This window comes from Haliotis rubra, unplaced genomic scaffold, assembly GCF_003918875.1.
Source record: "Haliotis rubra isolate DU_JTF1 unplaced genomic scaffold, ASM391887v1 Scf114, whole genome shotgun sequence".
Classification (NCBI taxonomy): domain Eukaryota; kingdom Metazoa; phylum Mollusca; class Gastropoda; order Lepetellida; family Haliotidae; genus Haliotis; species Haliotis rubra.
Window position 1 is genome coordinate 630,276 of NW_025765048.1, and position 25,560 is coordinate 655,835.

Sequence of the window (25,560 nt, forward strand, 5' to 3'; positions counted from 1 at the left end):
GATGAAACTACTTGAAAAAATTATCGTCCACAAGGTAAACTTTGTAGGTATTACTCATGCTGCCTGGAAAAATATTAACAATGGTCTCACTAGGTGGAGGCAATCACAAATATTTTCAGATCGCTATTCTGGGGCTCATTTCTTCGTCTTCACCCTCCTTCCATGATGTTTAAGTGTACATATATTTTCTTCAAAAATAAACCCTTGCAAATTGGTGGTATTTTGCCATTGTGGCACTGAGCTATTGTGAATTATTCCATTGAATCCCAACTTCTCAAAGGCACGACCTTGTCATGCTACAACAGCAGCTCATATTGTACTTTCCTACAACACACCTTTCAATGTGGGTCATTTCATAAAGAAACATTTGCTCAGGCGCTGGCCCAGAAATAACAAGAGGACCCACACCATGACTTGGCATGAATGTCCTCCTCCACAGTTCCTTGTGTGTACAGTAACAGCAATCTACATCTGCGGCTCGCTTCAGCAACACCTCTATTCAGTATCCCATACCATAGTACATCCATCCACTGGAGTGTTTTCAGGTTATACTTTCAACCGTATCCATGATAAATTAATGAGTTTTAATTGATCATCCAGGTCTCTAGTAGAAGATACAAAACATTGAACAAGCTGCATGGCTGCATCTTCAGCTATACTTCTAGAAATACGTTAGGGACCATGCAATTCTTTATATTACTGTATATTGCTGCCGTGCTGCGACAGATTAACTAGTAGTATGAAAATAGGGTGGGCTTTAACTGATATTGAGAAGTATGTGTCTGGAACATATTTTGCAGGTCACCTGAAATATCTTGGTTTATGGAATATTCTCATTTCAAACAAGTGTCAGCAGCATTTTCATGACACCATTGCTGAGAATTCCAGCCGAGTTCAAACTGGTAGATTTCATATAATGGTCTGCCAGATTTTTGTCACATGTAAGTGGATGGATGAAGAACAAAAAAGGGAATTGCACTATTACAAAAGCGACTGCAATTTTTAAACTCCAACAACAATGTTATAGGTGTAGTTGTATGACTACAACGATGTTGATTATCCTTTGTGAACTTCTAAAAATGCATACTGCTCTTCTTCACACTTACCAGTTTGATAAGCAAATAATAACATGTCCAAGAAGGACAGTTCTACAACTTGCTTGACAACAGTTTTAGAATGAGATATATGAATGATGTATATGCTGAAACACAAAACGTGTATCCCCCCTTGTTCATCACACCAACTATTAAATTCCACTCAGAAAAGACATAACATGTTGACTGACAATATGTGTTTCTTATTGTACTGTATCTATCCAAACTATCAAACCCCGGCACGGTATCTATGACAAATATTGACGCCAATGGACAATAGAGACGCATGGATACCTCCAATTAGCCAGGACGAAATTGTGCACTCATTCCATACACAGTCGCCTCATAAAGTTACACGCACACACATTCATACGTTACTGTTTACTGCAGCACACAAGTACAGGCCTACATATATGACATAGGCGGAACCTGCAAACACTGGCACCAAGAGACCTGTCACTGGTTCCTGGCAACTTAAGGGGAGCAACTCTGAACCAGTAGGTCAAGACCCCAGGTTGGACAACATTTTCAACATATATTCCAGGCCTACCAAAGAAAACTTTCCCACTGTGCCGTAAAAGGCAGAAAAGCCCACATTAATTGTGGAAATAGCAACATAAACACATTACCTCGCTACTGAAACAGTAAAAATGGCAACGAAAAACTATGAAACTGCAACATTTTTTACATCAGCGAACTTTGACCTTTACTGCGCATGCGCATGCGCATTACGATCCAGGCTTCTTTCCAATTTCCGAGCAACCATGAATCTCCTCGCATAGAAAAAGTATTAAATATGTCAAAATAATTGCTGTCAATCGTTTCATACGAATGGAAATTAAACTAAACAAGTGTGCACACAAGTATCATGATGATAAATGCCAAATAACACAACAGAAATACTTAAAAAGGAATGTAACTTTTGTCCAAGCTGGAAAATGTTAACATGCGGTCGAGACTTGCTCTTCCATGTGCTCATGCGCAAAATCTAAGTTGCAGGCTCCTCGTTTTATGATGCAGTGTTAGCGATTTAAAGTTGCTGTTTTTACTCTTTCAGTAGCGAGGTACCTGTTTATGTTGCTATTTCCACGATTAATGTGGGCTTTTCTGTGTTTTTCTGCACAGTGGGAAAGTTTTCTTTGGTAGGCCTGTATTCCATACATCTACATCTCCCAAGAGTACATTTACACTGACATAAAAAGACATCAATAAAAAATTGAACGACTAATCATTTTGTTGTGGCCTCAAGTTACCTGAAATCAAGACCTACAGAAATTAAAGAATCAGCCCAAATTATTCATTTTCAGATTTACGCAATGACTAAACTGTAATGTTTGCTCTGTGTTTCCATATCCCTTCACCAACAATGCGTGACAATACACTTCAAAAACAGTGTTTATATAGCACTCTCAGGGCACGTGATCGTGCATCAAGTCCTCAGTTTACCTACAATCCAAATGTATCTTCAAACGAGGTAAACGTGTGCAAACGATATATCAATGCTGAAGCCTCCCCTATTGTATGAACCATCCGGCAAACAGGAAAAGGCTATTTCCCTTTACACGACCTACTCGCTATTATGAAAGACGGTGGTTTGGTGAACTGATGATTTTGCAGTTACAAATTTTATCGCAGGTATATCTGCCCACTGAGCTGGGGGCGGTCCTTCCATCATTTATTTCAGGTTTTATTGTATTCTTTACGCATGATCTGTTAAAAAATTATCAAGGCCCCAAAACCAGTGTGAGAATCAATGTAACGACTAGGCATGAAACCTTGCGATCAATACGTCAATAACTTGGAAACACTGGAATCAAACAAGTCACACATATTGTGCATTTTTATGCTGTAGGAATCAAAAACTGGTTGGAAAAGTTTACGCTTTTTAAACCTCTTTCCAGTAGTTATTTAACAACCAGCTTCCTTGCTCGGACAATTCATTCACTCAGAATACGAAACGGAGCCACAGGGGCCACAGACATGGCAGTGGAAGTGATTCTTCATATTTGGATCTGACATACTGCACTAAATGTCCCGTTATGTAGTCCGTAGATATCATCCATCAACAGAGATTCTGCACGATTTTATCCAAGAGACAGCTTTTACAATTTTTTCCCTCTCTGGTGGCGACAGTCTTTCTACTGACCCATACAAAAATTGGCTGAAAAAGCCAGTGTTGTAAGAATATGAAGATCAACTTTTACAATCCATATTTTCAAGCATGTAAGAAGCGATGGACATTTTTTCTTCTAATATTGTGAGAGATATATGTCTATGTTATCTAAAACCATAAAGATTGCAACAACCAGTCTTAAAAAATATATATATTTTCAGCAAATGATGAACATCTGCAAGAAACAAATTTGTTACTGATAACACACTGATGACAATGAAGGTTTTCCATAACTTGGATTGGTCAACGTCCACTGAAAGATCACTGTATCATCCCCGACCCTGCTAATGGAACTCGCCTGACGGAAGTTCATCTTGCACTTGATAATAACTATCAGTCCCACCAACAGTATAACAGAACACCTTAAAGTTTGATGACTAGAACTTTGGCGGAAAATTAGTCGGGACTTGAAGGAAGTTTTTGGGTGTTCTTGACATCTAATTGAGTCAATCTAGGCTCTGTTTTGCACTAGAAATCAATTCTTTCTGATGATTTGTTCTGGCAGCTTTGAGAAATGTGTCGCCGTCCTGATGGATTTTACTCAGAGACTTAAGATTTCATTTCGGCTGACGGCGACGCGGTGTTATGAAAATTGATAAAAAGATTTTTTAACCTTTTCTACAGTAAAACTGTCCCCTATTATTAAATTGGCACTTGATTAAGTCCGTCATTTACAAGTTTTAACAAGAAAAAATTGTTGAAATTATTGATTTTTTCCTGCCTTTTTATTACATTACAATATGGCAAAAGGGAGACAACTCTGAAAGAAACTGACAGCTGATTAAAAGACAAACATCTTGAAGTAAACCAATCTTGAGACACAAAATTTGTAATTGTTTTTTAACAAGTTTGACAACATGTTTCTGTCAACCACGGAAGGAAACAGTTGTATCTGTAAGAAACATTTACAGACCTGGCAAGGCTTTACATTCATGTCATTTCTAACAATCAAACAGACGCTGCTACCCTCACAACAGCGTATATTCCCATTTGTCCCTGCCTGTTACCTAAACTTATCACTTACATCGGCCCCTCTAACCCAGGCCTCCCACAAAATAGGTTAGCTACATTAAAGTCCCACAACTGCACAACACACAAACACAGTCTGTAATACCCTTTTTTACTTGAATGAGATGTTAATATAGATTTTATGAATGCTTCAAGCAATGTATTTTTCACACTTGGATAATTCTATTATTGAGAGTTCAAAAGCTCATAACCAACAAATTAGCATAACATTCTACCATATCAACATGTCAAACAAACACTCTAGTATTGATTATCACAACTTGTACATAAGATTCTATGAAATCTGTATGACATGAATCTTTCATAACAGCACCGTATCAACTCAGAGCAGTGTGCTATCACAATAAGATTCTCAGTCCATACCACTCAATACTTCCTCAAGGGTCACAGCTGTCAATTGCATTTTACACATGACCAAAACTGAAAATATATGTTTTTGTGTAATTGAAGGTTTTTATGAAAAATCCCTTTGCTTTTTATCATTGATCTTAATACAAAGAGGTTTAGTTTAGAAAGCGAAAGAAAACCGTCTCACACAAAATAATAATAATAGTTTTCATTTTTTGATCACCAATTATCACCAAGTTCGAATTTTTCGAACCTAAATGTCTCTGTGCTGCATCAGAATGAAGACAAGAACATCAAAATTGGTGTGGGATAATCACTACCCAAAGGACATGGTATCACATATAATTGCACAAATTATTCTAAATGGCATTCTTATGTTGGAAATTAGTCAAGAATGAACAGTTCGGGGAACCATTTAGATGATTATTTACTATCCAACATGCTAAACACAGAAGCTATATATACTTGAACCTCCAAGAGAAATCTTTTCATATGGAACAACTGAGAAAGCAGATCTACATTAACTGTAGCTTCATCCATGAAATATTGTGTGCGTTTCACTGTGCCCATCTTTGATGGAAAAGAAATATTGGTTATACGGAGATGTGAATTGTTTAATTAAGCTTCATGATACTTATCGCCCAGTCCCGACTTGCAACTCGATTCCAGCGTACATTTGTGACGTCCCATGGGATCAGGCAATCAATGAGTGAGTTAAGGGGAAAACTCAACTGCGGCGCTGCAGAATGGTATTTCACCTTCCCATACACACACCACTAACTGGGATGATTTGCTCCAAGTATGACGGCTCAATTATTCTCTATGTGGGTATGGAATGGACTCAATAAAGAGAAAAATGATTGATAAGGATTGATGGAATCTTTGGACGGCCTTTCAAAGCTGCTGAAATCAAAATAGTGACCTTTTCCATGAACTGTATCCCGCAATGTGGCACTGAGAGATCCACAGTCAACACAATATGCCTTATCCTAAGATGTACAATGTCTTGATCACTTTCAACCTAAAATCCACGCATGACTACTGCACTGCTTCTAGAAACACAATATTAACGACACATCAAGCAAGAAACTACAACAAACAATCCTATCATATACTGCTCAAAGGAAGTTCAAGAGCCCCCGGTTCTTTCATATGACTGTAGACATGCCATGACAGATTAAATGAAGTATTATGAAAGATTCAGGGTTTCTTTAAATGCGTTTCAGCAATTTATTTCATTTTTAGAGAATATCACTTTTTTTTCCACATTGAGTTATTTTTAATTTTTTTAAATAACAGATGATTTTCTATATTTTTGCCTCTGGACAAATTATTTAATGCCCATTCTTCATAGAACATTATTATCTAGAATCGTAGTATCTAATGTTGAGCCAAAAATTGATATTTTTGCGATATGTGCAAACTGATTTCTGCTCGTTCTGAAAAGTCTGTGCTGATATGGCCATGTTGGTTTTTGCTAATTGAATCCCAGGCTGAGATAAAAGAGCTGCGTGTATTTCATGTCTTGGAGGGAGGAAAATGCCCGCACAGCGTGTCTTTGAACGTCGACTGTGTTCGAAACCAAGAGCCTACCACAAAGCTTGTAGTGTCTAAAAACTCACATTGCTTTGTTTCATGTATAATAGTCAAAAGCCTGCTGTGCCACTTTGAAATTTGGCTCAATAAAATTAATCCTTGCTTTGGCCAAATCAGGCAAATGACATTTGATTAAATCTAAGCATTAATATTTGATGAAATCGCACAACTGTAAATAGAAATGGACCCGTGCAATGCGTTACTGCCAGCATCGAACAACTGTTGTATCGTAGAATAAATATTTCAAAGCAGAAGATAATAAAGGCTGACTCGATACCAGGGAATACCTCACTACAGCCAGTAAATACGTAACAACTCCCCAACACCTGGTCGTAACAAGCTTCAACGTTCAACAGTTGAGTCGTTCTCACTACAGCCTTTTCATGAGTTGCAGTAGGTAGTCACTCTTCACTCAGTACGTTACCTCCACCCCTGAAGAGTCACTTAGGATATCATCATTGTGTGGAAAGATTTGAGATGTTTTATCTGTGAAACTGTAATTTGGGAGTGGGCCATGTTAACCAGAGAATTCAAATATTACAGTTCCCCTACATGGAATACTCGCTGAATAACAGCTGCAATCTGAAAACACATAATGTTTATTGACATTGTAAAATACAAAAGTTGTCAGCCAATTTCAGAATTAGTTTCCTGTACATTAACTGCAACAGTTATGAGACGGACATGACACCATGCTGTAACATTCCCTTGAAATATGATGACGTCATCATACAATAGAGAATTTCCCACCAGCACTGAATTCACTTAGTTGTCAGACTTTGGAAATAATAATATACCAAATTCAAGTTCTTATTATATATTTTGATTATGGTTTTGAAATGTGCCATATTAAAAAAGGTTAAAAAAATTAGTAAAAGTGGTATGCCAGGGTTCGAAATACCCCATATATTAGTGTGCCATGGCACGGTAAATACAGAAATGGCACGGCTAAAAAATGTTCTCAGTGCCCTTTTGACACGCCTAATTTTTTGAGAGACATAACTCACATTTAGTCATTTAATCCCCAAAACAATTATTTTTTCCAAATTGAATAATACCATACATATTTGAATGCTTATAAACCCATTTCTTTATTTAACAATAAATTTCAAATGATCATCATCATTGTCATTAATCTTCAAAAAACATGTGGGCATACTCAATTTCAGAAAGGCACACCTAAAATATTTGTCTGGTGCCCTAAGGCACACTTAGAAAAAAAAGTATTTCTATCCCTGTGTGCATTTCTCAAAGCCAAATGACTCATTTCTCCAGTTTCATACTGAAAAAAAACAAAAACAATAGATGCTTTTCTATAAAAGTATTCATACCCAGTTAAAAGTCCAAATGAATTTCAAGTTTCTGGTCCCATTTGGTAATGTTCTTAAACTCATAATATTACAGTGCATTTTACACTTTGTGATGTGTGTCACAAGCTATAATATCTGACTGCTCATTGTAAACACAAGACCTGGATCCAGCCCTAGGAATCGTTGATCCCCAAACAGAAATACAATAATACAAGTAGGGGAAGGTGCCCAAGCCTTTGATTACATTAAATCCCATATTTCTTTTGCCGACTAACAAGAGTGTATGGACAGTGGACGAAATAAGTAAACCCTCTCAGCTGCAGCAATATAGTAATGTAGGCTCTGGTTGCTAAATGTATCCCGGCAGACGATTGGTTTTCCTACTCACTGCGACCATCCAAACTCCTCCTTAGTTCCGATGCTTGGTTGAAAGCACAAGCTAGATATACCGTCACTGACTTTAATGTTGAACCATTAAAAGTTCAATAACATAAATAAAAGCAGTATAAATTGTAACATAAAAATGTTAACGTTCTTGTTAACAATGCAACAATGAGAAACTATTATCATTTGGCAAAACTGCCTACACAAACATAGAAATTAAATAGTCATTGCTACGAGGCTCTTTTTCACAGGAGTTTTGTCCAGAACCAGCGCATGTCTCTGCACCACAATTACAATTCAGGCATAGCTATGTCCTTATTCATTATAAACTCTGTCACCAAAACTTTTGTCCAAACAGAAAAGAGGTACAAACTTTAACTGACAAACCAAAGGGATGTGTTTAATGTAAGTAATGACGCCAGCTGTTCATTAAACCAGCTTTACCAGTGAGAAAAAAAACAATATAATTCAAAGATAAATTTATTTCAGTGAAAATTTGACTGACGGCTCTACTTCTCTTGAAACAGAGGATGGTTTCACAAAGACACAAAAGAAATTTGAAGAATGAATTCAAGAACCAGCACAAATCAGTTAGATGTAACAGTTACAACAGCAGGTGCTTGCTATCTCCTAGTAGCTGGGGCAAACTATACAAGTAACACTGAGTTTCCATTGTGGGAGGTGGGGGCCAGCAAAGATGTACCCATGTCCTGAATCTATCATCAGTGACAAGCTAATACGTATCTAAATACAGTTTTTAACCAAATGGAGATAATCTGTGAGCACTTTGGGCACTTTCTATCATAACCCGAGACTGGTCATAATGGAGAGAAAAAGGTATAGACATAACATATGGCCTCCACTGACATGACATAACAAGTTCTGTGATGTTTCAAATCAATAATATAACCATGCTGTAAACAGGACATATAAGTTGCACTGTCTGGACATAATGTGATGTGTCAGCAGATATAGATGATACATGGGCTGTCATTAATAGTCTCATGGTGCTATCAAATGATAAAGCTGCTCTCTGAGTGAACCATACCATGAACATTTATTGAGAGTACTGTCACCATCAGGAGTAAGTAGATTTTTTAATGTTTTAAATACATTTAAAATTTTGATTTACTTCATTTTACTACTCAATTTTGGTCCTCATACACATCAAAAATGTTTCTCTTGTATAAAATTCAGAAAAAACACATTTTGATGCTGAAAAGTATTATAATTGATTCATAGTTACAGGTATGTATTCCACGCCAGGACTGTGTTTGAAAAACATTCATATAACACAACTCAAGATGTTTATCTTTATCAAGGCAAAATAAACAATTTTACCTTATTTCTCCACTATTATCGACACTCATAGTTTAGTGTTAATTACCAATAAGATAATTTGTGTCACTTCTTTAAGCAACGCATGTAATCTGGAATGTACAGCTGAAAAAATATATGTATACTTGAGCCAATGTCGCTAGATCTGCTAACTATACACTGGCAACTGGTTATGTGAAAAACATGTGTGTTTAATACAAATAATATAAACATATCAATTAAAAAACAAAACCACATACCTTAAATCCATTTTGTCTTCATCAAGGCACTGAAAATAAAAAATACAATATACTTGTGTGAAAGGTCAAAACACAGATAAATACGGATCAATTTCTTTACAAATAAACTCACATGCGGCAAATGATGACAAACAGGATATGACGGCGTTTGGCAGTAGTCATACTGCACAAACATTAGATTTTGTCTCTCCATATTCAAATGCCAAATAGTCAACTATTCCACAGAAATGTTTTCGGAAAATATCAGCGCAAGAAATCTCCCATCATTCCAAAATCCTTGTCCTGAATAAAATTTGTGGAGTGAAGTCCCAATTTTATATGAAACACCTGCAAGAGACGAAATTTTGTTATGGAGTCTTTAGCTTGATCAAACAGTTATAATCTGACCAAATTTGTTTTGTTCCGTAACTCTCCATTAATGAATGTTTGTTCAAGTCCCATCGAAATTAGCCCAATTTGAAAGTCAGTATCTTAAAAGGCGACATAGGGGTGATGATTTTTATGTAGAAAATCAGTCACGGAAATGGTCTCCAAAAGCTGCATTAGAGTGCATTTAGAATCACAATTAGCCTTAAAATAGTGTTTAACAACTGCGCAAATATTTTAAAGCTCTGCGTTCAATACATTAAGTTCTGCGAGGAGAAACATCAATTTAACTCCTTCGCTGAACATAGAAATTTAGGCTCATCCCATACAAACTCTTCCTTTTATGACGTTCATTTGGAAAGCATTACTAAGGCAGGAGAGGATTTGAAGTCTAATAACCGCAGCTCGGGAGCACATTCTATGACGGACTAGAGACTGGTGTGGCCTCTGACTTGAGTTCGTACCAATTTCCGATCAGGAACTTCAGTTCTTTTCCTACTTGGGAACCCAGACCTTTTTCCAAAGTAAACTTTGGCTAAGAGGTACATTTTCATAAAGTCTGTTTTCAATACCGGCCTACTCTTCTACAAGAGAGGAAGAAAAAAACATTATGACTCTAGTCTAATTCTCCGAAGATTACAGGCGAATTCTAAACTCTGTAATTGCCGTTTTCTCCCACAGTCCCGTTGAGCTAACACTTTCAAATCTCTTGTTCATATGGAACCTCTTTCAAACTTGCCCATAAAACATGTCAGAGGCACAACACGACATTATAATTGCCATATGACATATTTCTCGTCAGTTTCCGGCTCTACAATCCTTAATCATATGGACTTGTTCTTGAGATTTCAAATTAGTTGCTAAATCCCAAGGCAATCTCGGGCAACATAGTGAAGGAAGCCTGTTAAAGATGTAATTATAAGTTGTGCAGAGTTTAACAAATGTCAATATTTACTCCAAGTGTGGACCTTTCAATACTTAAATACTCGTCAACGTTTATTGTGTGACAATTAGTCATTGGATGGAGGGAAATGGCCGTTTTATATCATCCTTGTCCATCATGAACATCATTTTGTTCAATTAAGATGAAAAAGCTTATGGAGAACCAGTGAGAAACTTTCTCTTTATGTACTTTAAAATCAGGGGCATCGATTCATTCACCCACTCTACTTTAGCTAACAGTTGTGTTCTAAACTGTAAAGGAAATAATAAATATAAAATATCACCAGCAGAGGGATAATTACATGATTCTCACACCATACACTGAACTTTCATATAGTTACCTGTTATGATGAATATTTTTCACTTATATTATTATTAACAGCCATATCAACAAATATTATGCATGTCATAATCTCTCAAGTACATATTTCTTTCAAATAATTTCAATACTTTTCAAATGCCTCAAACATTAACAAAACTGTCAGATCAAATAATACTGCATATGGGAATAGTTGAAAAGGAAAGTAATATTTCAGGAGAGAGAGATGGTGTTTTAAATGATTACAATGAGGCCACTGTTAATGACTTATCTCCCTTTGATCAACAACACAGTCAGCCATTTTGAAAAATGACAGTATGAACTTGGATGCTAGTATGAACATGGTCAACAAACTATTTTCCTGGTATGATTAAATATTATTGATTCATTCTCAACTATATATAAATTCTGAAAACTACAGTTATATCTAGGTACATAGGCCTATTTTAGAACTTCCCTGTTGCGGGTTTGGAGGAAGCTGTATACACTCTTAGTCCATTATTCACAGTGTTACAATATTCTATCAAAAAGTAAGTGTTGGATTGTGTTTTTTATTTCACTTTATGCAATGACTGACTGACTGACTGACTGAGTTTGGTTTTACGATTAGCAATATTCCAGCAATATCACAGGCCTGGGCTAACACATTGTGCCCATGTGGGGAATCCTGTCTGTACATCCAACGCTTTAACCACTGGCTACCCCAAACTGAGCTCTTGATGGGTGAGTAGCAGAGCAGGCCTTATTCAGAGCCTGTCTGTACATCCTAAAGTGGAAAACTGGTCATCGCCATAACAGGCCTACCAAAGAAAACTTTCCCACTGTGCAGAAAAAGGCTGAAAAGTACACATTAATCGTGGAAATAGCAACACAAACATAATACCTCGCTACTGAAACAGTAAAAATGGCAACTTTAAATTGCTAAAACTGGATAAAAAAACAAACAGCCTGCAACTTCGATTTTGCGCATGCACACATGGAAGAGGAAGTCTAGACCGCATGTTGACATTTTCCAGCTTGGACAATAGTTACATTCCCTGTTTGAAGTATTTCTGTTGTGTTACTTGGCATTTATCATCATGATATTTGTGTGCACACTTGTTTAGTTTACTTTCCATTCGTATGATATGATTGACAGCAACTATTTCGACATATTCAATACCTTTTCTACGCGAAGCGATTCGCCGTTGCTCACAAATTTTAAAGAAGCTCAGATTGTAACGCACATGCGCAGTAGAGGTCAAAGTTTGCTGATATAAAAATGTTGCAGTTTCATAGTCTTTTGTTGCCGTTTTTACTGTTTTAGTAGCGAGGTATTATGTTTATGTTGCTATTTCCACGATTAATGTGGGCTTTTCTGCGTTTTTCTGCACAGTGAGAAAGTTTTCTTTGGTAGGCCTGCATAACAATCACTGTTATACATTGCTTTTCCTGCAAGGACTGCATTGGATATTTATTGCCACTTGATGTACTGTAATTTTATGGCATTCTAATTTTCTTAACGTCTAATTCGACAATCAAAAATATTTCCTGTTGTGTCACTTTCATATTTTGAGTAGATCACGCAATATAGGTAAAATATCCTCATGGAAACGAATAGAGGAACACTTGAAAGTACAAGTGTTCCTTTATTTATTTCCAGATTTTTACCCACAGTGCAATATAAAGCATGACAAGAAACCCGGAAAAGAGTATAGGAACACTTGCACTTTTGTGTGTTCCTTTATTTGTTTCTATGAGTATATAATGATCAATCCACATATATGCATTTCAATGAAATTTTAAAATGGTAGCAAAGCATGAAATACTGAGAATAGTGAAATACAATCAATGTAACCTGGCACGATGAAGATACAGCTCATCACATATAGAAATATGAAGTCTCAGATGACGGAGCACCTGTGTCACATGTACTTCAGCCAACAAGTACAACAATCCTGCTTATGACAAATCAATAGCCAGTGTCGTCTCACCTCACAGCTGAGTGCCGTGCAATTAAATATGACAGTTAAGTAAATAAAGAATTTGTATCAAATGTTTCCATTTGAAATCACTTATGATAACTGACACCATATGAACACAAGCAACTGTGATACAAGACTTCGACATTACCGCACAGAGGACCACCAGAGGATAAGGCAAAGCTCTTTATAAAGTGCTGACAATTTTGGAAGCAAAATTTTATAGCATCATTACATGAATATCGAATTTTTGTGGAGCTGATATGATTCAATGGGAAAGTTTTTCTTTACTCAAAGTTTGCTGCAACCTCAAAATGAGGCCAGTCACTGAAACTGGTCACATCGATAAATCTCAATCTTAAAATTTGTCAAACACCTGAGAACATGAGAACACCTGCCCAACATTTTCATCATTGTGTTATGAAAACAAGCATATGGCTGAAGGAACTATTCAACTGTGTGTACTAGGTGAGTTGTCTATGAAAACAAGCATATGAAGAATGAGGACTATTTTTATGGATATACAACTTCTTTATTCTAGATAGGCCACGTTTCGACATAGATTCTAATGTCGTCAAGCAAGTCACAATTTGACAACGACATTAAAATCTATGTCGAAACGTCGCCTATATAGAATAAAGAAGTTGTATATCCACAAAAATAGTCCTCATTCTTTATCTACTCAACTTCTAGAATGCCAATCAAAGAAGAAACAAGCATATGTTTGAAGGAACTATTCCATCTTGCCAGGAGACACTAGAAATGGGCTTCACACATTGTACCCATGTGGGGAATCAAACCCAGGCCTTTGGTTTGACAGGAAACCCTTTAACCACTGGGCTGCCCCATGACACTTTAAAGAGTGAGTGATTTTCAGCATCACACACAGCAACACCTCACCATCAGTGTAGAGGCAGTTGTGACAACATGACAGTTCACAAAGAGCATTCAAGACATTTATAGCTGAAATCGTAAAGAACATATAGACATGTTTCTCGTAACTTTATTGGAGTCAAAATCAAGGTCTGTTTGCCTGGTGCGTTCTCTTCAACCTTCTGCAGGAGTTGCCTGAGGTTTGGCATCATCACCATGACAAAATGTGGACCTGACATTATACAGTACTACGATGGGTGAACACTTCACAAACTTGGTTATCCTTCCAATCTAAAGCTGCTGTCTATGAAGTGAAACACATATTTGAAATCTTGCAAAAACCAATGGTTTAGACCGAATAATACCAAACAGTTATAGTAAGGCTCTTTATCTAAACTCGGGGATCTTGATTTATCAATGACTTTATATACTAACATATACTCCATTATGGGTCTTTGGGAAGCCTGCAGGATCAAGTGTCTAAGTATTATACTGTGGGTCTGGGTTTAATTCCAACTTTGTCCAGAGAGTGAACTCCTAATGTGACAACAGCACCATGATACCATTCCCATCTTTGCCACAGTTATTAGATTCTAAGTCCCCTCACTGACCAAGATCCACCTAATACATGTATTCTGAAATTAAACTGATCATGACCACAACGATGAGTTTTTTTCTTGTTATTCATGTTATACACTTGACACCATGATTATGCTAGGCCTTACTGAAAGGACCACTCCACTATGATAATACACTTGGGCTCCTGATATCCCACCTCCTCTTTACATTGTAATCAGAATCTCATTTACTGGTCACTGGTTTGTCCCGCGATGTCCAGGCTCATCTTCATATAGAAAGGTTATCATAAAATAATCGAGCTAATTCATTCATGGACGACCCTTTATATCAGGAACAATGTTGTCCGCGCTCTTCTGGCAATTGTTCGTCCCACTGTGACCGACATAAATCACGACCTCTGACCCTGTCAAAATACTGCAACAGTAATGCTATCCCATCTCGTTGGAAGAAATATGACATTGCTAATATAATCAAGAGCTTCATCACAAGTCGGGAGGCTTCTGCAAATTTATCCTGTCAAAATCTCAAAAAGAGGCGCCCAAATGACACGCACGTAGTAACATCATGACACATCAGATCCTATTCCCGCCTGCTGTTCAATCCCGTTTTGCCAGCAATCACCGGTCTCGACCCATCAAGATTTTTCAATATAGAATATGAGAATACTCACACAATGTGATAAAATAAATATGTTTTCTTAACTCCAATACATATCGAAATGTTTCTTTTGAAAGGAACTAAAGTAATCAAGTGCAAACACAGTTCAATGAAGAATGTGGATTAGTTTCGGCAACAAATACAGACACAATGAATATGTATCCCCCGATACAATTTGGCTATATAAACCTACATAGAGGTGTAAGAGGTGTTTTGTGCCTTCGTATGGGTACAGCCGTGGTGATGATCATCTCTGTATGTGTTCCATGAACCAGGTCACAGTAGTGCCACAATCCTGGGGGATGGTTTGTGTTTTGTCGTTAATCTTTCAACAGTTCAGGCCGGGGAGTGACAAATAAACTGATATCACAGTTAGAGATGTCAATGCAAATGTCAGTCTTGCTAAACACAACAGATGGTGGAAAATTTCAATAATTAATATATGAAACAATAACACAAAAAAATTAATTCTTCCCCATCATTATAATCAATTAAAAATTTTAAATATGGAGAGCCTTTGTGTACTATCCTTTAACTGTCCAAAAAATGCACAAGCTTTCTTCAGATGCGGTTCTAACCACGCATGAAAACTGCACTGACAACATGGGGCATCAAGGTCTTTTAGAAGATAAAGTCTGGCCTCCTTAGGGTACCAGTGTACATCACATTCATGAAAGTGTACTCACATTCTCCCTTAGTGTACCAGTGTACATCAAATTCTCCCTTAGTGTACCAGTGTACATCACATTCTCCCTTAGTGTACCAGTGTACATCACATTCTCCCTTAGTGTACCAGTGTACATCACATTCTCCCTTAGTGTACCAGTGTACATCACATTCTCCCTTAGTGTACCAGTGTACATCACATTCTCCTAACTACAAACAGGGGCATTTAGTAATTTAAATTTATTACTCGCACGTGGAAGATACCGCAGTGTAATATTTTTACGGCAATATTACACTAGTGTAATACTGCTAGACATATGATGTCATGATGGCTACAGTTATGACGTCACAATGCTAATGCCTGTCACAATGGTATTAGGCCTTGCTTGACTCACGGAAAATTAATATGAGAGTCATCACACTGTAGGCAGTTTCTATGTGTTTATGTTGGAGAGTAATAAACAGAATACTAAACTCGCTTCAGTGAAATACCATTTTTATTAAACCCGTGAAAGACTTAGTATCAAATCACTAAATCATTTGATAACACTGGTATTACACGGAAGGTTGTTTAGTACCCTCTGTACATCTCTATCAACAATGTCAAAATAAACTGCATCAAAAACTATACGTTAACAATCATCACATCAAGTATTCATGTCAACACTTTCCACAGTTGGTGCAGTAGTGATAAATATGACTTGTTGATATCAGTAAATAATAGTTTAGAGGCAAATAGTAGCAGTCGGGACACGACCTTACTAACAACCAATTACTGAGACAAGTTTTGCTAACTTTCTTTCATGATTGATACCCATAATTTAGCAACACTGACAGAGAGATTCTGACATCCAGTCAGGTGTATATATAGATTTAATAGCATCCTGCTAATCAAGGGCTGAATCTGAAGCTATGGACACTCTACATAAGGCATCATGGTTTATTACATAAATGGGAATCAGAGAAAAACAGACAGACATTATAATAAATCTTCACAAAATAATGTACTTATTGTTTGAGTAATAGAATGTTTCCTGTCAGTTGATATTTATGCAACATGGATTCTAACCTCGCTGACTCAGTCTCATAAGTGAGTGTGTGAGTGAGTTAAGTTTTACGCCACTTTTAGCAATATTTCAGCAACATCACAGTGGGGAACACCAGAAATGGACTTCACACATTGTACCCATGTGGGGAATCAAACCCGGGTCTTCGGTGTGACGAGCGATTGCTTTAACTTGAACCACTTGGCCACCCCACGACCCCAAGTCTCATTAAGACATACCACCAAAAACAACCTAACAGAAACTGAGTCATGTGAAGTAGTATTTACACATGCCAAATGTGTTGAAAGTTTGTAAACAGAATATGTTACAGTCGCTAAAAAGATTCAGCTATCAATACGTACAGCACTTCACTCCTTCCTAGAAAGACGAAAGCAAATATATTTTCAACAAAAACTTAAACAAGTACTTGGAAGAAAACAACAGCAATATAAATAAACATACTCAGATATCAGTTTAAAGCTTTTGATCATCTCCGAGATTACCAGTGTATTTACTCAGGACTTAGATGGTCAGTTGGATTGCCACGGAATTTTATGATAGCTTGTTTCAGTTTGATATCTCTTGTCGTATTACATCTGTTTTGTTTGGGTGTTTGATACAGTGTCAAGTTTCAGGGATCAATACTGGTAGCCATTACGGTCTTCAATAGACGAAATTTGGATTATTGATTAATATGATTTTATCAGTGGCAGTACATAAAACAGGTTATTCACAATCAGCACAGTCATCTCAACACTTTATTACCAAATAAAACAATTTTATCATCAAGACAACACTTAGCATCTGCAGACGAGAAATTAAATGGAATAATTTTAGGAGGATGTCAAACTTACTGACTAAAAACACATGGAACATAGCTTTTGTTTTTACTTGCTGTCAGTTTTGGTAATTTGACATTGATCTTTCTGTCACCCCTGATCAGTGTGACAGCAAAATATGGCTACTTATAAAATGAGCAATCAACAAGATGCTGGAATCAATATCATCTGATTCCACTGTTTTGAGTACATATGAGCTTGAACAATAGTTTACACAGCAAGTGCATACATTAATGGACAACCACCCACAACAGGAACAGGAACATAGAACTGGATATTTATTAATATCAGTGTATGAAATAAGGTCCATCCAAACACCCAAGATGGGCTAGATTTCCGACGGACGGTCTAAATTTACAGCTAGCTGATGGTCTGGTAAACATTTTACGGGACATGTTCCATACATCTGAGTAAAAATTGATTTATTTTCTTTAGATTGTCTGGTCTGGTTACATCCATTTTGAGCTTGTAACATTTTGAAGTTACCAGCCCCGATATCTAATGAGCTTTTGGCTTATTTCATACACTGTTAAAAATGCATTAATTATTTGACATCTATATATAAATGGACAACTAAAATTATTTTACAACTTACTTCAAAAGAACATGAATACTGAAACATTTTCAAATCCGCTTTAGTTACAGTACCATATGAATTCCAGTTTGTGGCAGGATTTCTGGTCAAAGGGGAATAACTCTTCCTGCCTTAATGTCTGAGCCCTTCATGCACTGCTGGTGAAACTGAATCAGGTCACAGTGACCTACACTGTGAAACTGTGCTTCAGTGTTAATGTCCATACACTAAAAGCTGGTGAAGCTGTGATTGTAATCCTTAATAGATATTTCAAAGCTGATCATGAACTGATATGAATTCATATTTAGCATATTCATCCGTGTTTTAAACATGTACCCGGGAAAGCTGGTTTTTCAGTTTGGATGAAAGTGTGGTGATATAATTGAAACGTGTGTTAATGATTATCTCAAACAACTACATGAAACAGTACTCTTTCCTTACTTTCTATAACTGTCATCACATTAACCAACCCTTTGTCATTGTGTGTAGTAATGGTAGTATAGCACTTTCTGGTGCCTGGTAGATCAAAACCAAGTAATGACAGAATTGGAATTAATATTATTGTTTGCCAAATAATACTTCTGTAATATTAAAAAAAAAAAAATCTTGTTAATTTGATAGATACAGTCCCACACCAATAAAACACATCCCCAAATTGGCCAAGAGAAACCATTTCAAGAGGTCATTAGGGTGAAGGGTCAAGCTATTATGGTTCAACTTTTGCGTTGCTATGCAGCATATCTCACTACCTTTCTTCCATATTGTCTGACTTGGTTTTATGACCCTCAAACCCCACAACTCTCTGCCACAAGCGATGCCTTAATTAAACTGATTTCTACAGGTGATAACCCTTGAAATCGAAGTATTATTGATTTTTCCGGTCAATGAAAAGTACCATATTATTTTTCTTCAAAGGGTCAGTAGTGTCACAGACTGAAATATATACCGCAATTTCGTAATCGATATAAAGCCTTACACTGACTGAGTTTGGTTTTACGCCGCTTTTAGCAATATTCCAGCAACATCACGGCAGGGGACACCAGAAATGGGCTTCACACATTGTGCCCATGTGGGGATTCGAACCCGGGTCTTCGGCGTGACGAGCCAACTAAAGCCTTACAGAAAATAAGTCCTGAATATTGATGTAAATGACATGTGGGTGTGCATAACTCAACCAACACAACGGCTGACATTAATGCACTTATTGAGTTAATGGTTGTCTATATTTTGTTGCAAGATAAATGCAGTGATGGTTAAATAGCTTTTAACACCAACCCTTACCATGAAAGAGTTTAAGTTACCCCATGCTGTACAATAACCAGGCATGATATGCATCGTAATCATTATTACCATATATACACACACATTTATTCCCATACATCCCTGGGTTGTAGTGGTTATTACTCAGCAGATTCTGTACCATATTTTCCTCAGAACTGATCATGTTTTCAGAGGGAATGAAGAGACCTCAAAAAGACAGTATAGGGATTGCATTGTATTTTCAAGAACTCCCATACGAGAAAGGTGTAAGCGTTCTCAAACACAGACACACAGACACACAGACGCACACACACAAAATATTAGCAATCCCTAACGTTTTTGTTCAGTATAATATAAGGTGAGATTAGGATGGGGAGTAGCTGGTTTTATAAACCGACAGGTCAATAAATTAAAGAAGGTGCAGTTATGTTATACATCATCTTGTTAAATCCTTTGGTCTTATCATTGACAAGGTTATCAGAACAAACAGATTTTTCTGTGTACCACCGAGATCTTCCATGATTTTACCTTCTAGTAATTATTAAATCATCAAAAGAACTTATTCCATCCTATTTCTCTCTTCACTCTCATTCATTGCAATATTCAGTTAATTATATCTATCTAACTGAAAAAAAAATACGAAAAGAAATCATCAATAAGGTTGTGGACTTGGATATGAGGTGTGAATTTCCCCATCAAAGTGATTCTAATAATGTTTGTCTGCAGCAGATATGTCCTTGATGTTATCACAATGTTAATCAGCTGTCTGATACGGAAGTATATCACACTCTCACAAGGCATCTTACCACAACCTGTACTTTTTTCTCAACATTACATAAAGATTAATATGTATCAGTTCATAGCAATATTAAATCATTCAGAAAATATACCAGTTGAGTGTTACAGTTTTGTAGATGTGTAAATCTCGTTGAAGGTCTAATGATCAGTCAGTATGATTGAGTTACAGAAAGTAGCTTTACTGAATGTACTGTAACATGGTACATCATTTTGTTTGAGCTCAAATTAATCTTTACATGCTTTTAATCCGCATTTACATATGTCTTAATTGAAAAACTAATGGTTGGTCAAGAAACAAATTTTTCAGAACCCAAAAAAGTACCCCAAAACTTAAGACCAAAACTGAAAAAGGTCCAGTAAAAATATCTGGCACCCTGAATAGCGTGTACAACAGAACACCAAAGGATTTCCTACAGCCAGGAAACGCATTGTGTTCTATAAACAGGCATTGTTGACATCTATAGCTCAAATGTTGGTTAATTCCTGCATTAATGATGTACTAATGCATCCATGATTAATCAATATTAGTAATAAAGCAATATCTCATTCCACATCAGGGCATTGCAGGTCATTCTCAGGGCAACCGGCATCTCGTACAGTATGACTAACTGGCCAGCAGTAACTGCTGCACATCTTGCTGCGGAGCTGTCATTCATCATGGCAACCAATTAGACATCAACATATACTACTCAAAGTTTGGTTGGGATATACTCTAAGGAAGTCACAGAAAAACCGATTCTTCAGTATCATCACCGTGTTAAGGCAAGAATGAATCAGTAGTTCCCTAATGAGTTTTGGGTAGTATACTAGCTCAGGACAAAACTAAATGAATGAATGAGAACTTGTGTTGACATGAATCTGGCAATGATAAATCAGTTAATTTCAAAATTCTGTTTATTTTTGTGTGTAATGCCACAATATTACAAGTGAATTTTGGCAATGTATACTCTTGCAAAGACTACCTGAAAAGCATAAATTGCTAGGCACAGACCAGTTTTACCAAAACATCCAATAGGGCAAACCCAACAAATTCATCACCAACATTGTCATGATCATATTCATAATCATCACCACATTTCATCATTCAGATACCATGAATTTCTCAATTAATCATATATATATACTGCATAAAAATGTCCCTTTTTTTCTTCAGAAGTACAAATGAATTCCAATGTTGGAGTTTTTTCTTTGGAATTCTACTTCCTTCTAATTAATTATTTTTATTTTCATTACTGTTTATTTACCACAACAATGAAATTTCAATTCATCTGGAAATATAGCCAAGCATTTTTGTATGTTAATCAAGGTAAACATTATTTTGTCTATACAAACCTTTTCACATCAGTTGTAATTAGAAATGTAGAGTTTTTTAAGCATTGTGACCAAACAACACAAATGGAAAGAAATAATACATTTATTTCAATAGTTAGCCTAAATTGTGGCTACTGGACATTATCGGATAATATACACTCAAGCAAGACTTAAAATGTATATTCTGCTTATATCCGTAAAAGAAATAAGGAATTGCACAGAGCAAAACTGGTCTGTGACGTCAAACTGACTGACATCTATTAAGCATGGTTTCATTTGATCACATGACTACAGACACTATTCCTGTGTGTTACTTCGAAGGGTCAGCATCAGGTCATGTACCACAACACTGACCATAACACAGGACAGTCCCACGTACCCTCCTTAAAAAACAATCCAATCAAAACCTCAACTGTCCCTCGTCTCTCATTGTCTCAAATCAAATTCTCATAATCCAAAGAAAATGTTATAATGTACGCTTAGGAGAAATATCATTTTCCCATCTGACTAATTGAAGGCTTAATAAACGAAACAGTGCAATTCATTAACACTTGCTGCCATCTAATATAGGCCATCTTAAGTTGAGATGTGTCCATTATACGATTGATTTGCTTACTGAGTTCAACCAATCAATTTATTGATTAAGTCATTAAGGATCACCTTATATACCTGGTTTGGGATGCCTGACTGGGCACAGCTATTAGACCACGTCGAAGATGCCATAATGGCCACTCATTATTGTAGGGATTAAGGGATGGAATACGGCTAGATTAGGATGGAATACGGCTAGATTAGGATGGATTAGTGTTATGATTTGTTGCAGAAATGGGAGAGAACCATAGAAGACGCAGGTGTGGCAGATTTAGCAAATTATGAGCAACTATTTTAAGAAGAGGCACTAAGTTATGTGGAACATGTTTCCTTTTTTTCTGAGAAACGGTAAGCAAATTATTTTAGTCTTGAATTACTCATAATGAGTTTGAGAGAGAGTGTGATTTAGTGAGTTTCTGTATGGGAGTGACGGTGGAATGTGTTCTACATCTCAGGAATATCGTAGCTGAACAATAGGCTCCACAATGTGGTAGAGGTGTTTTCACCCCCAGTCAGACAGCTGCTATTTTACTCATATACTCAAACGTACAGTCTCAGAAATGAAAATAATTTACAATACTTTTTTGTGAAATCCTTGTCCAAATACGCAATAAAGCAGGTATTTTCAGATTCCTTGAATAATTTTTCATATTTCAAAATGCTGCGAGTCTTCACAACATAGCATAAATGTAAATTCTAAGCAGTTCTTAGGAGAAGCTGATTTCAGATAACTTTGCAGGGTCAAGGTCATCAAGGGCAATAACTGTCCACGAGTAGACCCTGTACCTGCTCCAGAAGACAAATCTAGAGTAATGTGGCAGAAGGTGAAATCTGTTAATTTGGTTACACTCACAAACTTGCAAAAAATATCAAATAATACATACATGTGGTTTGCTTGTTATCACACATGGGATGTGGGACATTATTTATAATATCAACCACTTGTTAGTGTCACCTGTTATTTCTGACCTTGGCAAAAATTACCAAAAGGAAAAAATGCTCCTAATGACCTTCTGTCTCCACTGAAGTGAGTGCAAAGGTGTATTTCTACAACCAGTGTTACCAGTACATAACTGTAACTGTAAACCTGACTTAATCATTCCATCAGGTCCCATTACCACTTCAATATAGAAATAACTAACGTTAATGTTGTTCTTGTATCATGCTATTTATCTTGAAACATACAAATACATTTAGACGTACTTCGTCTGACAACGTGACCTCATGTGCTTGATAATTCCCTGAGGGGTCAATTCTATCCACTGGGGTCATGCATGTTATAACATCCTAAATAAAGAGCTTATCTATTCCATAACACTCTTTTCACAATTCACAAATTAAACAGATCCTCCAGCAACTCAACCACATTCTGAAACCTTCACTGTACTATTGTTCTAGTCTGTCATACAGACCCTGAAGCAAATATATCAAAGAAATCCCACGCAAGTCGAGAAAATGTGGCAAGTCTAGATTTCCACAGCAGGAAATGAAGAAAGTCTCAGGGCTCCTTTTCATTATATTTTATTTTTTTGACTATGAGCCTTTTTCTTTGTAAAATATGTTCATTTCAGAGACCGGTTGTTAGTCTACTATTGTTCTAACATGAAATCATTTTTGATAAAAAATGACACTGGGGGAATTTCCATTTCAAGATGTCTGCCATGAGCCTCTGGAGATGCTATGAAAACCTGCATTTGTATGAAAGATGTTCTTCAAAACATCGGAATAAAAGATTTTATGCAAATGTAATCCAGTGTATGCAATGAAACATGAAACACCGACCCGACACAGCCAGTATGTTCACTTCGGACATAAAATGATTTGTGTACACACACAGATAAAATTGTCAGTGACATAATGGCCGACTCTTGAGAGCTGCCTCATACCATCTCCTTATAACACCACAGTACAAATCTGTCTTGAACTGAACAGATACGCCTTTCATAACAAACCCCTGACCGAGTATTCAACCATAGTGGCTTTTGATGAAACAAGGACTCCAGTCCTCGTAGAAGTCAGTGCATAGATATGTCGTTTTGTTCAAGTAGTAAACCGATAAGGAAATCAGACGTACAGGGATACTTTGCTACTCCCACTCTGTTATCTTCCCATCATCATCTGACAATCCTTTTTTCACTGTAACAATGCCATTTTTCACTTACAAAATATTTATTATTGGCTCAACTTTCTTCAATACTCCTTGGTGTTGGGAAAACTGAATGTTATAACTGATGATGTTCACACTTCCAAAGACGATTACTGAAATCCAACCTTCTCAACTTGAGCATACATATCTAATGTAAAGAGGTTTCTTAATGCTAGCTATAAAATAGGAAAAAAGCCTACCTCGTATACAAAACTCTGCATTGGGAACACAATTGGCACTCTTGTGCTATACACTGAAGACATTTTGCACGTCTCTATACCCACAACTCCCTGGTATCAATAAAACCACGACGCCCAAACGAACCAAATCAAAATCTCCACTCATAAACCAAACTAGCTCTTAAGGCTAACCCCAACTACTGCGATCTTGCCCCAGTAAATATTTCATCCAGTAAATACCTGCGACTGTGGATAATCTCGCGATTCAAAGCTCTGATAACGGAAAAGTCTGATCGGACTAGGGATTGGAAATGGATCGGGCCCAAGCCTTCTGATCTTTGAGATTCTGCCAATGTTAATTGTTCCCGATCATTGAAGGAGAACACCCTACGTTTCCTAATGAGAGGGGTTTGATCAGGGGAGATTATCCCCCTGCCACTGGAGAATACATTGGCGTAAATAGGCAATGCAAAGATACAGTGATAAATTCATTTTTGACATACTATAAATGCTTTGTGAAAGAAAAATCTTCATGTGATAATAAACATTAATTTCCATGACCAATATTTGGTCTGAATATCTACATCTGAATCAAATTTCAGACTCCATAAAGTCCTACTTATAAAACCATACCCAGGGGACTTACTGTATCAATACCAATTGAGCACTACAAGAAACTCAGTGTTCAGTGATGCAAATCAAATAAAGCACACTAACAGCGCCTTTCTATAATATTTGTTACCCAGCATGTTTGATATCAGTAATATGTCTCCATCAGTCGGAGGCTACAGCAGCCATATGCTGCATCAATCTGGGGAGAAATAGGCAACTGGCAAGGATATTTTCTTTCATTTGTCTTAATCCCTTCAAAACCATGACAACATTACCAGGAAATTAGATAAGAAACACATTAAACTAAAACACATGTCCCAATAAATCTAC

At 36.7% G+C, this 25,560-nt stretch overlaps 1 protein-coding gene across 9 annotated transcripts in view; it reads right to left on the minus strand.

Moving 5' to 3' along the window:
- LOC124252825 (nuclear hormone receptor HR96-like) overlaps positions 1-25,560 on the minus strand; it is a 316,210-nt gene that overhangs the window by 72,589 nt on the left and 218,061 nt on the right. For all 9 annotated transcript variants that reach the window (XM_046686516.1, XM_046686522.1, XM_046686530.1 and 6 more), the window contains one exon: positions 9,512-9,540. In XM_046686516.1, coding sequence (XP_046542472.1) covers positions 9,512-9,540 — 29 coding nt within the window. The remainder of the gene's footprint in view (positions 1-9,511; positions 9,541-25,560) is intronic.